The following is a 16,646-nucleotide window of genomic DNA, read 5'->3' on the forward strand; positions in this document are numbered from 1 at the left end:
TGCGCCATTGTTGTTTAACAATGGCCCGAGTACAGGAGCATGCAGTACTCCAATCTGGGCACCTCCACACATTGATCTGATACATATTAGTCAACCATTCTCCTAGTTTTACCAAGGCATTGTGTCAAGTGCCCTGACAAAATTCCAAGTATTGCGTATATCCAATACTTTGGACTTTAATTTTATTTAATTTGGAATTTATCTGCTAACTTTTATATGGAAGATTTAAGTAATGTGCTCTAGATTCCTTTACTTTAAAACCCAAAGATCCATTGACATTCTTTTGTTATCTTCTCCCATAGCCACTAGACATTAGATGCCCCATCTAAACAAACAACACAAATGCATACAATTCATAATTGAAATTCAGAACATACCTCTATTTAATAAATTTAGTTTAATCCTTTATCCAAGTGTGAGCAAACAAAGTTTGCACCTGAAAGTATCTTCAGGACTGGGGTAAGGTGGTACAACACCGGGCAACTCGTTGCAAAGGTGGAGCAAGCTAACATCCCTCCTATCTCAGTATCTCCCATAATACAAAACACATCTCCTTTCGGATATGTATAATGTCATGCATTAAGGGAAGGGCCACTAATGCATAACATTATACATACCAAAAGGAGATGTGTTTTGCATTATGGGAGATACTGAGATATGAGTGATGTTAGCTTGTTCCACCTTTGCAACGAGTTGCCCGGTGTTATACCACCTTATCCCAGTCCTGAAGATACTTTCAGGTGCAAACTTTGTTTGCTCACACTTGGATAAAGGATTAACCACCTCACCGACCATTATGGATCAAATATGCATCATCACACGCCTCGTATCCATCATATATTTCAACGTAATATCAATGATATTATAATTTTAATATGCACTTCGCATCCATTACAAACTTGACGTCTATAGATGTCTTGGCGTCTATAGACGTCAAGACTAAATTTATTATAGTCTAACCAAGTGAAAAATAAACTTTCATACCTCCATTTCTAGATACACTTGTCACACGTCTTCCTTCCAACAGTCTTTCCTTCACTATTTACAATAAATCTACACATACTAGCCAATATATACACTAACTCTTACCACCACAACCACCCAACACAAAAAAAAAATCATTAACACAGTAAAAAAAGGGCTTCAAAGATTTGCTCCAGTGAGCAAGCACTTAAACATGAGTTAAAAGTTATCAGCAATACCTTCCTAAAAAATACCATCAAAAAATTCTTCCAAGATAATTAAGATAAACTAGATTACAATAAAACTGTTGCCATTTCATACATTACACGGATATCAGATAAAATAACCAGAATAATATAGAAATATAACCTTAATACTACCTTTAAAACTCCTAAAAAATTAAAGAACTTATTCAACCCTCCAAGGATCCACTTCCCCAGTGCACCTGTAGTTTGCCTTATATAGATGAAACAGGATGCACAATTCCTATCCAAAAAAAGGAACATAAATGACACATTAAATTTAATAGCTATGGTAAATTTGGCCTTTCTGTTCATGTCCTGAATACTCTAGACAGAATTGACTGGAAAGGCATTTGTTCATTACATCATACCAAAACATGGTAGAAGTGCAAATTTAAAGAGGCCTGTGGAATTCTTATCAACCACCCTAAGAATATGGATGACACATATTCTATGCACATAATCTTTTGTTCTAAGAGTTCATTATAAATTATAATTTAGGACTGTAGTAATCAATGATCTTAGCCTTAATGTAACAAACACTTATATTAAAAAAAAAATTATTGATTAGGCTACCAATATTGCTGTATTAAAAGTATTTAATAAGTTAATGAAATAAAGAGCTAAAAGGCTTCACTTCAGCGATGTAAAAATTATTTAAATTAAGGGGATATTTAATCCCACATTATTTCAAAGCCGAATAAGAAACTCTAAGATAGAAATCAAAGAGTTTCATGCCAAATATAGCAAGCTATAAAAGTTTGGCGAGTCCAAGCATAAGCAAATACCTGGGTAGTACAATACTGGGCAACTCGCAGTAAAGGTGGATAAAGTTTCAGCATGAAACTCTTTGATTTCTATCTTAGAGTTTCTTATTAGGCTTTGAAATAATATGGGATTAAATATCCCCATAATTTAAACAATTCTCTTTGAATACACAATGAAACTCCTTGATTTCATCGTGTATTATCACTACAATCTTGGTATTTATCAGTCTACCTACTCACTGATGAGACCTCAATAAAGGTCGAAACCAGTCTGGGTAGGTTTCGACCTATCTCCCTTAATGTAAAACAACATACATCTCCTAGGGGATGAGTTTTACATTAGGGTTAATACTAAGAATAATGATCCTAGCTTTATCCACCTTTATTATGAGTTGCCTGGTATTGTACTACCCAGGTATTTGCTTAGGCTTGGACTCGTAGAACTTTTATAGCTTGCAATATTCGGCATGAAACTCTTCGATTTCTATCTTAGAGTTTTTATTCGGCTTTGAAATAATGTGGGATTAAATATCCCCTTAATTTAAAAATTTTTACATCGCCGAAGTGAAGCCTTTTGGCTCTTTATTTCATTAATTTATTTGTGCAACTCTTTAACAACTCGTACGGTAAAGTATTAAAGCTATTATCTTGGTATTTATTGGTCTACCTACTCACTGATGAGACCTCAATAAAGGTTGAAACCGATCTGGGTAGTGACCTATCTCCTAGGGGATGAGTTTTATTAGGGTTAATACTAAGAATAGTGATCCTAGCTTTATCCACCTTTACTACGAGTTGCCTGGTATTGTACTACCAGGTATTTGCTTATGCTTGGACTCGCCGAACTTTTATAGCTTGCTATATTTGGCATGAAACTCTCTGATTTCTATTTTAGAGTTTCTTATTCAGCTTTGAAATAATGTGGGATTAAATATCCCCTTAATTTAAATAAGTATTAATAAGTAATTAATATGAATTTGTTCTCTGATTATGTTATAAATAGGATATAGCTTTGATGCATTTTATTTTTTAATAGATCAGATCAGTAGAATCATGGCCTGACCTCTATTATAAATTTATAATAGAGGTCAGGTCAGCTTGTCTTTGTGTGCGTACTCCAGATGATGACCTTCATATGAAGGTTGAAACATTCTTGATATGAAGGTTGAAACATCAGAAAATTAAAGCAAGCAATTATTCTTAACACAGTTATAGAGTCCATAATTTACTGAAATGAATCCAATACTTTGGATTTTGCATGTTCTCCTTATCCAACTTTGAATCCACTTAATTTATAAAGCATGAGCAAATTGCTAAAGGAAGACTGATCCCTAACAGAACTATCCCAGCATATAAGAATGAAAGTGCTACTACCTTTGTATGGGTGGGAATCCTAATTAGTCTCTGCATTACCTTAATGACTCCAGACATACTAACTGGTCTGTGACTGACTGCTTCTGTCCACCCTTGTTTAATGGAATGATCTTGTCCTCCTTTCACTCATCACGAATCTTGTCCATGTTGGGAATCAAACAACCAAGTCAGAGGCACTGCTAATTCTCTTGCAACCTTATCGATGTTAATATCCATATCCGATACCACTGTTGTGTTTGAATCAACCTCTTGCAATAGCTTTAATACTTCCATCTCATTTAGAGTTGCCAGATTTTGGAAAACCAAATATGGGACATTGGTGACCAAAAGAATGACGACGTTTTATGCCATGAAATGCCATAGTTATTTTGGCAGCAATAACGTTTCTTTCATTGCTGGTATTTGGTTTTACAAAGTAAGCATCAATACTTTCGGAACTGGAATTCAAAATGCTCAATTTGTGTTTCTGAGTGTTGATGTGTTGTGTAATATCTGATCATCCTCGATGTGCAATACTAAATGTTCATCTACAGATTTTGCATTCAACTTCATCATTATGTTTTACTTTTGCAATAAAATTCCATTCTTTCAAATAATCATCATTAAAAATGCACTTTCGTTTTGGCATTGTTAAGGACTTAAGGAGAGAAGCAAAATTTAATTTACCTTTGTATAATTAATAAAGAAAATTAATTTACCTTTAATTATATATTTTATGTATTAACCAAATATCGCACATTCAAAAAAGTGAGATATTATTTTTTTAATAATTACTGAAATAACATCATACTGTACCGATACCGCACAATGTCCAAATAAGAACTGTTTGAAAATAAGCATATGCAATATATCTGAACAGAATTATAAATAAAATGCTTATACTAAATAAAAATCAACCAATGACAGGGACCGTTGCTGCCATGACGTCACCATAAACTGCAAACACAATTTATTTCCTCAAACTGCCAGTTTGAGGAAATAAATACTTCATACTATAATAAATAAATACCTCATAACTTACAAATTGATTTGTAAGTTATTATGACTTACAAATCAATTTAAGTTGGATTATTCAAAAAGAATATTGAAAATTATAATTGCTTAACATAATATTTAGAATTTTATCTTTTCATTAAAATATGAGACATTAGGCTGTCCCTACAAGTACAATATGGGACAGCAAAATTCAACGTAAAATACAGGACATCTGGCAAGCTTAATCTCATTCACCTTTATCCTTTCAATTAGTTCCACCTCAGCAACATAATAGCAGGGTAGGTCAGTTTGGGATGGTAAACCTTGCTTAAGATCACTTAACAACTCAGCTATTCTAAAGCATCTCATTTTCTACCTTTTGCAATTAACTAAAGTTATATTTACATGCTCATTTATTCTTTTACTTGCTGCACAGCAATAAAATTGTCTCAGATTTCCTTTTCTGTAACACTAATGGCTACAAGAAAGGATTTAGGTAATAGAAATGTGGGGGCAACATTTAGGTCTGAGTAAAGGTGTAAGAGATCAGTGATGATTGAGAGAAATGGCAGGAGATGGGGGGGGGGGATTTATGGATGCTTCATATTTGAGAAGTGGGGTCAGTAGAACTTGCTAGAGAAATCAAAAATGTGCTAACATGTATGTTTACAAATGCCAGAAGTGTTTGAAATAAAAGGAATGGAAATGTAATACTGATAGAGTTTATTTGTCCCAAAAAATTAATAAATTTAATCAATGGAATAGAATTCACCTAATTTGGTGGATAAGTGGTTATCAATGAAAAGATTTTCATCTCATGATTTTCAACATCACGATTACTGGAGGAACTACAATGGCCAAGTTATTGCGCTGTGGCATAAAATAACTAGATATTTATTAAATATAAATACATTACATTGATGCAGTATTTTATGAAACATTCAAGAAATAAATTAATAATATTATAACATTGAATATCAAAAGCCTAAATGAAGCCTCCAGAGTAATTGGATTAAAAATAAATAGAGAAAAAACAAAAATAATGATGAATAAATACATAAACCAAAGAACTGTCAAAGTTGAAAACCATGAAATAGAACAAGTTACTTCATATGTATATTTGGGTCAATTGTTATCCTTTGAGGATTGCCAAAGAAAAGAGATTGAAAGCCAAATTCACCTTGGATGGATGGCTTATGGGAAAATGAGAGACATATTCAGAAGTGACATCCCTATGAGTTCTAAAAATGAAAGCTTTCGACCAGTGCATACTTCCTGTCCTAACATACGGCGGAGAAACATGGACTTTAATAGAAGCCCTAAACAAAAAACTGAGAACAACACAACATCGCATGGAAAGAAGTATGCTAAAAATAACATTAAGAGATAGGAAGACAAATAACTGGATAAGATCTCAAACAGGTACCACGGATATTGTAAAATACATTAAACAGAATAAGTGTCATGCATCTGGAAATATGGGTTAGCCATATTGCCAGATGCAATGACAGGAGATGGACTAGAAAAACAACCGAGTAGAGACCAACGGATGGAACAAGACAAAGAAGAAAACCGAGAAGGTGAAGGGATGAACTGGAACAAGTTGCAGGAGTGAGATTGATGGGAGAGGCAGAAAACCGAGTGGTCTGGAAAACCATGACTACTACTTCTTCAACAAATGGTTGAAGAAAAAATGTAGTATTGAGATATTGAGATTCAAATGCATTTCATCGATTTTAAATGAATATAATACCTGTGTAAATCAAAAGAAGTGGCACTGGAATTCACTGTGCTAGACTGAGAGGAATGACCTAGGTTCAATTCCTGTCACTGACTAGAGGACAGGAATTGAACCTAGTTCCCAAGTTAGTCAGGGAACTGGAACCAGGAAGCAGTACCCCTCCCCCCCAGAAACTTGTTTTTTTTTTTCCTCCCATAAACTCAAGATAATGGACTGCAGAATCCACACTATTTCAGACAATAAATATAGTGTTAGGATAGGGACTATGAGATCAGTACTTGTCAGCTGCCTCTCTTCACCAGATGCCGTATAATTAGTGATAGTCTTGGGCCATCCATTTCTGATTGGCTATCAGTGGAGAATGAACTACCTCCTCAGTCTCCAAAAGTTAGTTAACTGAGAAGGCCTACTACCTATAGGGGAATAAAAGGCATTAGCAGCTTTTATTTATTTTTTATGTAATATAATTTACCACTTTTTTTCTGTTAATTTCTAATATACGGACAGATTGTTTTACAAAGTACAAAAAGTTAAAGAGTGAATATGTGCATTATATAATAATAAAAAAATGGATATAAGCATTATATATTAAAAAATGAATACATACATTTATAAAAAGAAAATAAATCCCCTAATGCCTTTTATTCTCCAAAGGGAGTAGACAGAACTCAATTATCCTGACTAACTTTCTGAAAAAAGCAGGCAGCCAGTCTTCATCCTTCAGTGAATCAAGACTTTTTAGGAGAGACTGAAGCAGACAATTGCCACTGTCTCATGGCCTTAAACCATAACTACTCATTTGTCTGTAATAGAGTGAGTTTTATGGTTGATATTTCATATGTGGGGTTAAAAAACTGTGGTTTACAGGAAGGAAGGAGGGAAGGAAAGATCCTACTTGTTCATGCCAAAGACACTCTAACTTGGGAGTCTGCTGAAGAAAAGCTTACAAAAAGTCCCTCTAGTTGGAGACTAGAATCAAACTTATAAATTGTCATTCTTCAGGTACCATGGTGCTGCCTGAACTAAACACCATTTCCACAAAACTACACAGGCACACGTATACAATTACTAACTTTTTAAAAGTGATGTAACACTCAAAAAATAAAAATGATTACTGTTTCCTTGATAACCAATTGTAGAACTAAATCGAATCTTTAAAAGGCTATTAGCATTAAGCACCTGGCTGGTTGATCAGTAGCCAGACAATGCATAGGGGAACACGTTTAATGCTATCAAATTTCATATTAATGCAATTAAATCACTAATATGAAAATAAAATTACCTACATATTACAACTTTTTGACTTATATACAAGTTTGAAAAAATTACTAGAACAAAGGTTTTGTATTCAAAAGTAAAGTTTTTGTTGTTCGGAGTTAATAAGATGTTATTAAGATGTATAATACAAGTACAACAATCCCTCGATTAGTGCACCTAATGCATTCTTTAAAACAGGCACATTAATCGAAAATGCACTAATCGAATATAATAACCTATGGGAAAAAGTATAATTCGATCCTCAAATTTCTTTTTTGAACCTTAATTTTTTTATAAAAGAATTAAGGTATGTCTCAGGGCCTAGTTAAAGGAAAACCATGAAGCTGAAAGACAATAAAAACATATTCAGAATATAAATTTTATTATTCTACTTCTTAAAAAAGAATTGAGCTAACATAGTTTGGCGGGCATTTTTTTTTTTTTTTTTCATACAACACTGATGGTATGGCCTATTGCCTCTTCTACTCCTCTCTTCATCAGGGTCAGCTCTAAGCACTGCTGCTTTAAAACTTCGATTGTATGAAAAATATTTTCAAATTGTTTCTGTGAAATCTCTTTTGGCTAACTATCAGTGGTTAAATTTTCTTCATATTCTTCAGAATCTTCCTGCTGTGCATCTAAATTTAGCAGGTTGGAATCACTCAATTCTTCAGAATAAGATTTAATTAACTCTTGGACATTATCATTGAAGGGGAGAAAGAAATGAGGGATGTATGAATTGGTCGCCAACATGTGAAATCATGTGCTTTATAGATAAAATTTCCCAACTGTTATACAAGCAAAATAGTTACCACTTTAAAAACTACAATGATCATAAAAGAGAAGTTAATTTTCCGACGTTTAATAATAAACAACTCATCCCAGAAGATGGATTGATTACCCTATTATCGGAATGGATTCTCCTTTTTGTGACATGTGCAGAAGTGTCAAAGGGTCTCGAATCTGTAGGCGTACTATAGCAGACAACATAGTATACATAGTGTACATGGAAGTAGTGTAGTATGCCATTAAAAATAACTTTGTAAAATGTTTTAAATCGGTAACTAAATTATTTCATTCTGGTGAGTGATTTTTTAAAATAGTTAGCCATAAAAATGTATAGATAGAAAATTTTTAAAATGTGTAACATTTATTTTAAAATGTATATAGGCACACTAACCTTTTAGAGGTGCACTAATCGATGGGTATCGAAAAAAAATGACGCACTAATTGGAGGCGCATTAATCGAGGGATTACTGTATACATTATGTTAACAAAGATGCAGAGTGCTCATATTCAAGCAGAATCATGAAAATTGTGATTCTACTTGAAAATATTCAAAATATCCTTACCTGCTGTAATTTCCATTGAAAATCATTTTGAACAATGGTACGATGGGAAGCTACCTGATGTTTATGGAGTTTTAGAGAGATATCCTGAAAAAAAAAAAAAAAAGCATGTTACAATTTGAACAGTCACATTTAGAGTGTTTATTTATCTATTTAATTATATAGTCAGTTCGAATATATCAGATAAGTTTTGTCACTAGTTTGGATAACGTGTTCTACAACTTGCTAACCAAACTACTAAAAAAGTACCAACCAAAGCCTCATAAGCATGTTGCTATTCTTAATAGTAGAAAGTTTACTACATGAACTTCCTTAAGAATAACATTATGGGACTTTGATTGGTGCTATTTTAGTATTTTGGTTAGTGAGTTAGTTTGTTATAATAGTATTTGCTATACTGAGAGTCAACCGTAGAACATTATCTAACCAAGTAACAAAACTAATCTGATATCTAGTTTATAGTGAAAGTTGACTGTACTGAACAAGAAATCATATTCTTGTTTTCATCCATATTTCACTATAGTCAAAGTAAATAATAAATGCTTTCCCATGAAGTATATTCACAGTCAGCTATCTATATACATGCAAGAGCAATTAAATTCTTCATAGTTCATCCATGAAGAGAATTTCTTGTGAAATTAATATACAGGTATCCCTTGCTTAACGCAGTTTTGCTTAACACGGCGAAATTAATTGCGGCAATCCCTTGATATATGCGGCAAGAGTTTTAATTAACACACCTTTAACTGTGCAGAGCTTGCAGATGATCTGACAGATACATGCAAATGTTTAATATAAATATTCTTACACAATTCAGTGTATAGTTTGGAGGTCATGAGTATGCATTCATATTAGTAAATAATAATATTTGGTTTACCGATCAAGTGTTGATCAATTTTATTAACTGAACTAACTAGTTTCGCCACACTTATCTGTTGGCATCTTCAGGGCACTTACATATAGGTTTAAACAATCTCGCAATTATGCGTAACTGCTAAACTGACAAGAATAAAAACTGACTAGAATAATTACAAATAGAATAGTATCGAACGTGAGTGAAACACGTATCGCGTGTACAAGATCAGCTAGCTGTTGCTGAGGAACTTTCTGTAGTTTGTATTAAAGTTCATTTCTTCCGTTTTTAAGGTTCTGATTAGGGTTTTCCATATCTCTGGGAGTATTAGGCCTTGGTTTCTGTTAAGGTTTACAGTAGAACGGGCGACTGTGGCTGCTTCTTTGAAAATTCTTGAATGGTAATCTTCCTCTATGTAAGGAGAACAGCTTTTGTCCCACTCTATGACATGGTTAGTTGCAGAGAAATGAGACGATAGGCCAGAAAAAAAAAAAAAAAACAGACAGGACATTTCTGGCCTATCGTCTCATTTCTCTACAACTAACCATGTGATCGAGTGGGCAAAAGCTGTTCTACTTACATAGAGGAAGATTACCATTCAAGAATTTTCAAAGAAGTAGCCACAGTTGCCCTTTCTACTGTGGCTACTTAACAGAAACCAAGGCCTAATACTCCCAGAGATAAAACCCTAATCAGAACCTTAAAAACGGAAGAAATGAACTTTAATACAAACTACAGAAAGTTCCTCAGCAACAGCTAGCTGATCTTGTACACGCAATACGTGTTTCATTCACGTTCGATACTATTTTATTTGTAATTATTCTAGTCAGTTTTTATTCTTGTCAGTTTTGCAGTTACGCATAATTGTGAGATTGTTTAAACCTATATGTAAGTGCCTTGAAGATGCCAACAGATAAGTATGGCGAAACTAGTTGGTTCAGTTAATAAAATTGATCAACACTTGATCGGTAAACCAAATATTATTATTTACTAATTTATGATCAAGAAAATAACCTCCATTATGCATTCATATGTTACGATATTCCTCCTTTTTTTTTTTTGCTGTCAGTTTGGTTTAACACATGTTACGTAAAGGTTTGTGATATTTGACAGTAAATTGTATCTGAGAGATACCACGACTTCCGATGTCATTATAGTATGGTTTAGGTTTTTTTTTTTTTTTTTTTTTTTTTATTCTTTGTTTAATAATTTCTAGATTGTAACTGAAAATAAATAAACTATCATGTATTACTGAAATAGAGAGATAAAGGCTTATTTATCATACATATCCTCTAGGAGATGTGCTTTTTTCTTCTTTGGTGCATCAATCTGAAAATTGGTAAATATAGCAGCACATCACAACATCCTGTCTTGTGACTTCCTTTTTATTTCTTCATAACTCTTAGTGCCAGTTAGCATCATTATGTTATTTATATATGAAATTCTTGGTCTGCCTCATGTCCTCATTCCTTCTACAGTGCCCTCCATTATTTCTGCAATCAGTCCCTCATGCCTCAAATGGTGTCCAATTAGGCTTTTTCTTCTCTTATTGATGTGTTTCATTAATGACCACTCTTCATGAACTATATTCAGAACTTCTTCATTACTTTTCTTTTCTGTCCAACTAATTTTCATCATCTTTCTCCAGCAGCAAATTTCAAATGCCTCCAACGTTTTCATGTCTTGTTTTGTTAGAGTCCAGGCCTCACAACCATATAATGCAATGCTCCATATGTATGTTTTCACTATCCTTTTTTTGAGTAAGTTAAAATAACATAGATGGCTTTCATTATAGAAATCTCAGAGACCACAAGAATAGTTTATTATAGTAAATAGCTTATATAAGATTGCCTATAGGGCTTCAAGTTTGTTATAGCAAGCAAGTTTTTCTGGCAGAGAGGCATATACACTACTCATAACGATTATTTTTCAAGAAATAATAACATATAGTAAAATATTAATTACAAAAATTTTAATACTTTCCTATATTTTGGCAACATTACATTGCTTTCATCATGGATCACAAAAAACAATAATATATGCACATAAGGCACTAGCACTGGACAAATGAGGCTAAAGAAAAGCAACCAAAGTTGGGCGGTCTTGGTTGCTGGGCTGAAGATCTTAGGATAAATGCTTCCCAAATTCGGGGCCGTCTCATGCACCTAAATTTGTTGAGGTTTGGAAAGTTTTTCAGGGCTGAGGTAGATTTGAGGAATAGCCTTTCATATCTGTATTTGCTGTGATGTAATACAGTGGCTTCTTCCAGCATATCCTGTGGGGATGTCCAAAGCATGGTCACAGCAAGTCCTAAATTGCTGTATTGGTAGAACTAGATGTAGCCCTTATATTCAGAAATTCTGTTATTGGCTGTCCTGCCAGTTTGGCCATTGTAGGACAGTTTGTAACTGCAAGACCTGGTAGGTCTAGGGAATGTGGCTGGTCTTTGGTGGAGTGTATAAGAAATGCCAATTTTTATGTGGTCTACAAGTTGTTGTCAGGTTAAAGTTGTTCCTTAGGATTTTTGTCAATTTTTCAGATGTGCTCCAGATATATGGAATGGTAATAGATCTTGAGTAATCTCTGTTCTGAAGGGGGAGGGGGGAGGTGCAGTTACAGGGTTTCAATACTTTTGGGGTTTTATGGGGATTGTAGTCATTGGTTAAGAAAGTATTGAAAGATATGATCAAGTTCAGCAGTTAGGCACTGTTATCAGAACTGATTCATTTTGCTCTGTTATATAAGGTTTTCATAATCCATATTGTTAGGGAAGGAGGGAAGGGGATGTTACTGTTGGTGAATGTATCCACCTGTATGTGTAAGTTTTTTTGTAAAAGGGAGAATGACAGGAATTCATCAGGCTGGCATGTAATCCAAGTTTCTAGGAATGGGAGACTGTTGTTCTTTTCCTTTTATAATAAACTGGATCCTAGGATATTGATTGTTTAGATACATTAAAAAATTGTGAAAGCATATCCACATAGAGCTGTGTTCTCCATTTGGCCACATGACCTGGATACGCTTCATAATTTCTTAACACATCTAAACAATCAACATCCCAGGATTCAGTTCACCTTCGAAACAACAACAGTCTCCCATTCCTAAACATGCTAGCCTGATGGATCCCTGGCATTCTCCCTTTTACTAAAAAAACCTACACATACAGGTAGATGCATTCACCAGCAGTGACAACACCTCCCCCAGTCCTAACAATATGGGATTATAAAAGCCTTATACAGGGTGTTCGGGATAAATTTGACAGTTTCGTAAGGAAAAAGAAAATCTTCTTTGTATCTATTAAATTTAATGAATTGACAAAAAAACATTACAGGCAGAGTTAATTACAATACTATCAACAAGATTTACTCAAAATAACCACCATTAGCATCGATCACAGCTTCAATTCTGCTTCGGAACCTCGAACAAGCTGATGCTACAGTCTCCCTGGGAAGGGCCACAAAAACTGTTTTAATTTTATCCATTAACTGGGCTTTTGTATTACTGGAAGTGCGATTGGTGTCTTTTTCAACTGCGCCCCATACAAAATAATCCATGGGGTTAAGGTCTGGGGAGTTTGGAGGCCAAACATTTGGACTGGTGAAGTCGTAGAAATTTTCAGACAACCATTTTTGACTTTTCCCAGAGGTGTGGCAAGGGGCCGAATCCTGCTGCCATACATACGGCCTACCATTGGCTACCCTTGTTATCCAGGGCTTGACTACAGTTAGCAACTCCACGAACAAAGCCCGAATTCCAATGCCAGGGTTCTTCAACACCTGTTCCTGCAGATTTGCGAGGAATTCTGCTGTACGAACGCAATCAGATCGTCTGCTAGGGATCTTTCTTCTTGCTACATCCTCGTAGTCACCATTGCAAGTCTCTAGTTCATGCCTGATGTTTTTACTGTATTCAGGGAGCATTGGGCAGCAGTCGTAATATCCTTATTTTGATGGCGGGCACGAATCATCATGATACAAGTTATTCTCTTCCATGATTCAGGTGGGTTCCAGCTATCCATCCTTTCTGACATCTTGTATATGAATGAAGAAGGGTCCAAACTTTTAAATGAAGAGAAGTGTGTGTTAATACATGTAACTTACGGAAAAATATAATTAATTATAAATATGTCAAATTTATCCCGAACACCCTGTATAACATGGCAAAATTAATCAGTTCTGATAACAGTGCCCAAACTACTGAACTTGATAATATCTTTCAACACTTTCTTAGTCAATGACGACAATCACCATAAAATCCAAAAAATATTAAAACCCTGTAACTACAACCCCCTCCTCCCCTCCCCTTCAGAACAAAGATTACTCAAGATCTCTCCATATATCCTGAGCACATCCAAAAAAACTGACAAAAATCCTAAGGAAATACAACCTCACAACTATTTACAAACCACATAAGAAATTGTCATCTCTTTTTTGCTCCACCCAAAGACCAGCCACATTCCCTAGACCTATCAAGTCCCTCGCAGTTGCAAACTGTCCTACTATGGCTAAACATGTAGGATTTAGAATTTTTGAACACAAGGACTACATCCGGTTTCACCAATACAGCCACTCAGGACTTGCTGACCATACTTTGGACATTCACCACAGGATATGCTGAAAGAAGCCCACTCAATTACACTGTAACAAATACAAATATGAAAAGCTATTCCTCGAATTTGCCTCAGCCCTGAGAAACTTTCCAAACCAACAAATTTGGGTGCATGAGACTGCCCCAAATTTGGGAAGCATTCATCATAAGATCTTTAGTCCAACAGTCAAGACTACCCAATTTACCCCACCAGAAGATGCCATTTAGTTAGGCCAGACTTTGGTTGCTTTTCTTCAGCCTCGCCCAATATTAGTGCCTCCATGCACATATCATTGTTTGTTGTGATCCCTGATGATGATGGCAATGAAAAGTCGCTGAAATATAAGAAAGTATTAATTAAAGTTTTTATGATTAATATTTTAGTGTATGTTATTTCCTGAAAAATAAGAGTTATGTTAGCAAGTAAGTTTGTTATAATATCTGGAAATAACTACAGGAAAGTCAACTCTAGACAATATTGAAAACTTAACGTCTATATAAAATCAACACATGTCTATAGAAAAAATGAAGTACTTACAGCATAACTGATGTTGTCACCAGATAAAGTTGCCACAACTTTTATCTGATCCTGAGGAGAACTAAGAAAGAGGAAAAAATAATTTAATCAAATATACTTAATAAATCAAGCAAGTTTAGTAATCCAATTTTAGAAATAGCAATAATGCAGTGAAATATTATTTTATTAAAATAGCATATAAGTATGTAATTGAATACTTTCATATACATAATACAGGGTGTTCGGGATAAATTTGACATATTTATAATTAATTATATTTTTCCGTAAGTTACATGTATTAACACACACTTCTCTTCATTTAAAAGTTTGGACCCTTCTTCATTCATATACAAGATGTCAGAAAGGATGGATAGCTGGAACCCACCTGAATCATGGAAGAGAATAACTTGTATCATGATGATTCGTGCCCGCCATCAAAATAAGGATATTACGACTGCTGCCCAATGCTCCCTGAATACAGTAAAAACATCAGGCATGAACTAGAGACTTGCAATGGTGACTACGAGGATGTAGCAAGAAGAAAGATCCCTAGCAGACGATCTGATTGCGTTCGTACAGCAGAATTCCTCGCAAATCTGCAGGAACAGGTGTTGAAGAACCCTGGCATTGGAATTCGGGCTTTGTTCGTGGAGTTGCTAACTGTAGTCAAGCCCTGGATAACAAGGGTAGCCAATGGTAGGCCGTATGTATGGCAGCAGGATTCGGCCCCTTGCCACACCTCTGGGAAAAGTCAAAAATGGTTGTCTGAAAATTTCTACGACTTCACCAGTCCAAATGTTTGGCCTCCAAACTCCCCAGACCTTAACCCCATGGATTATTTTGTATGGGGCGCAGTTGAAAAAGACACCAATCGCACTTCCAGTAATACAAAAGCCCAGTTAATGGATAAAATTAAAACAGTTTTTGCGGCCCTTCCCAGGGAGACTGTAGCATCAGCTTGTTCGAGGTTCCGAAGCAGAATTGAAGCTGTGATCGATGCTAATGGTGGTTATTTTGAGTAAATCTTGTTGATAGTATTGTAATTAACTCTGCCTGTAATGTTTTTTTGTCAATTCATTAAATTTAATAGATACAAAGAAGATTTTCTTTTTCCTTACGAAACTGTCAAATTTATCCCGAACACCCTGTATATATACACAACTGATAGATTCTAATCACTATTCACTGGAAGCATACTAATTTATTATATTGATAATATAATGCTGTTTCCACAAAAGAATGCAGGTATTTCATTTCAAATGAAAATTAAAGATACAACAAATCAATACTGCAGATGTCTGAGAGTTTGGAATATAACCTGTGATAAAATGAAGGCAGTGCAAATGTGGCTCACATGCACTGTGTATTAATTTTTTTTTATTATTTATGATTCTTTTTTTCAAAAAATTAGTGATCCACTTCTGAAACTTAAAGATGTTTTATAAATGTTTAATATTTTTATGCATCACTCACTACTTTATTATTTTTATTTACCTGTATTAATTAATGTTTAAATAATCATGCCAATATATAAAAAAGCAAATTTCCCAATACGTATAGGGAAATTTGCTTTTCTATCATCTGAACTTGTTCATTCCTGTCACATCTCATGCATCCAGGCTGGGCTACTTCATTTCACAAATATTTGTTACATGCCCACGTATATATGTACTGTGACTAGATCTAGTCAAGTAATGATACACATGTCAGTATGATTATTAGCAGTTGAGTTTATTTTAATAAAAATGAAGTAGGTATATTTTAGTTTTTATTTTATAAACACACATTGTAATTTTTCCCAGAAATATATAAACTTGAAAATTCACGATGGAAAAGAATTTCTGAAAGATTAATAATAATTACGATCATTTGAATTTAAATTAGTCTGGTAAATAGCACTGACATATTGAAATTAAGGAAACATGTTTAATAATGTTTGTTCCCTTTAAGAATTATGATTCATAATATTTGTAAATTTATAAATTAAAATTTATTTATTATCTAAAGTCTCCAAGGAGTTA

General features: G+C 34.3%; 1 protein-coding gene across 2 annotated transcripts in view; it reads right to left on the reverse strand.

Moving 5' to 3' along the window:
- rogdi (rogdi atypical leucine zipper) overlaps nucleotides 1-16,646 on the reverse strand; it is a 171,365-nt gene that overhangs the window by 51,914 nt on the left and 102,805 nt on the right. For both annotated transcript variants that reach the window (XM_090410250.1, XM_090410251.1), the window contains exons 4-5: nucleotides 14,647-14,707; nucleotides 8,672-8,755 (exon numbers count right to left, since the gene is read on the reverse strand). In XM_090410250.1, the coding sequence (XP_090266376.1) occupies nucleotides 8,672-8,755; nucleotides 14,647-14,707 (145 nt within the window). The remainder of the gene's footprint in view (nucleotides 1-8,671; nucleotides 8,756-14,646; nucleotides 14,708-16,646) is intronic.

The sequence above is a fragment of the Typopeltis vanoorti genome, chromosome 20, assembly GCF_054136105.1.
Source record: "Typopeltis vanoorti isolate ZY-2024b chromosome 20, IOZ_Tvanoo_1.0, whole genome shotgun sequence".
Taxonomy (NCBI): domain Eukaryota; kingdom Metazoa; phylum Arthropoda; class Arachnida; order Uropygi; family Thelyphonidae; genus Typopeltis; species Typopeltis vanoorti.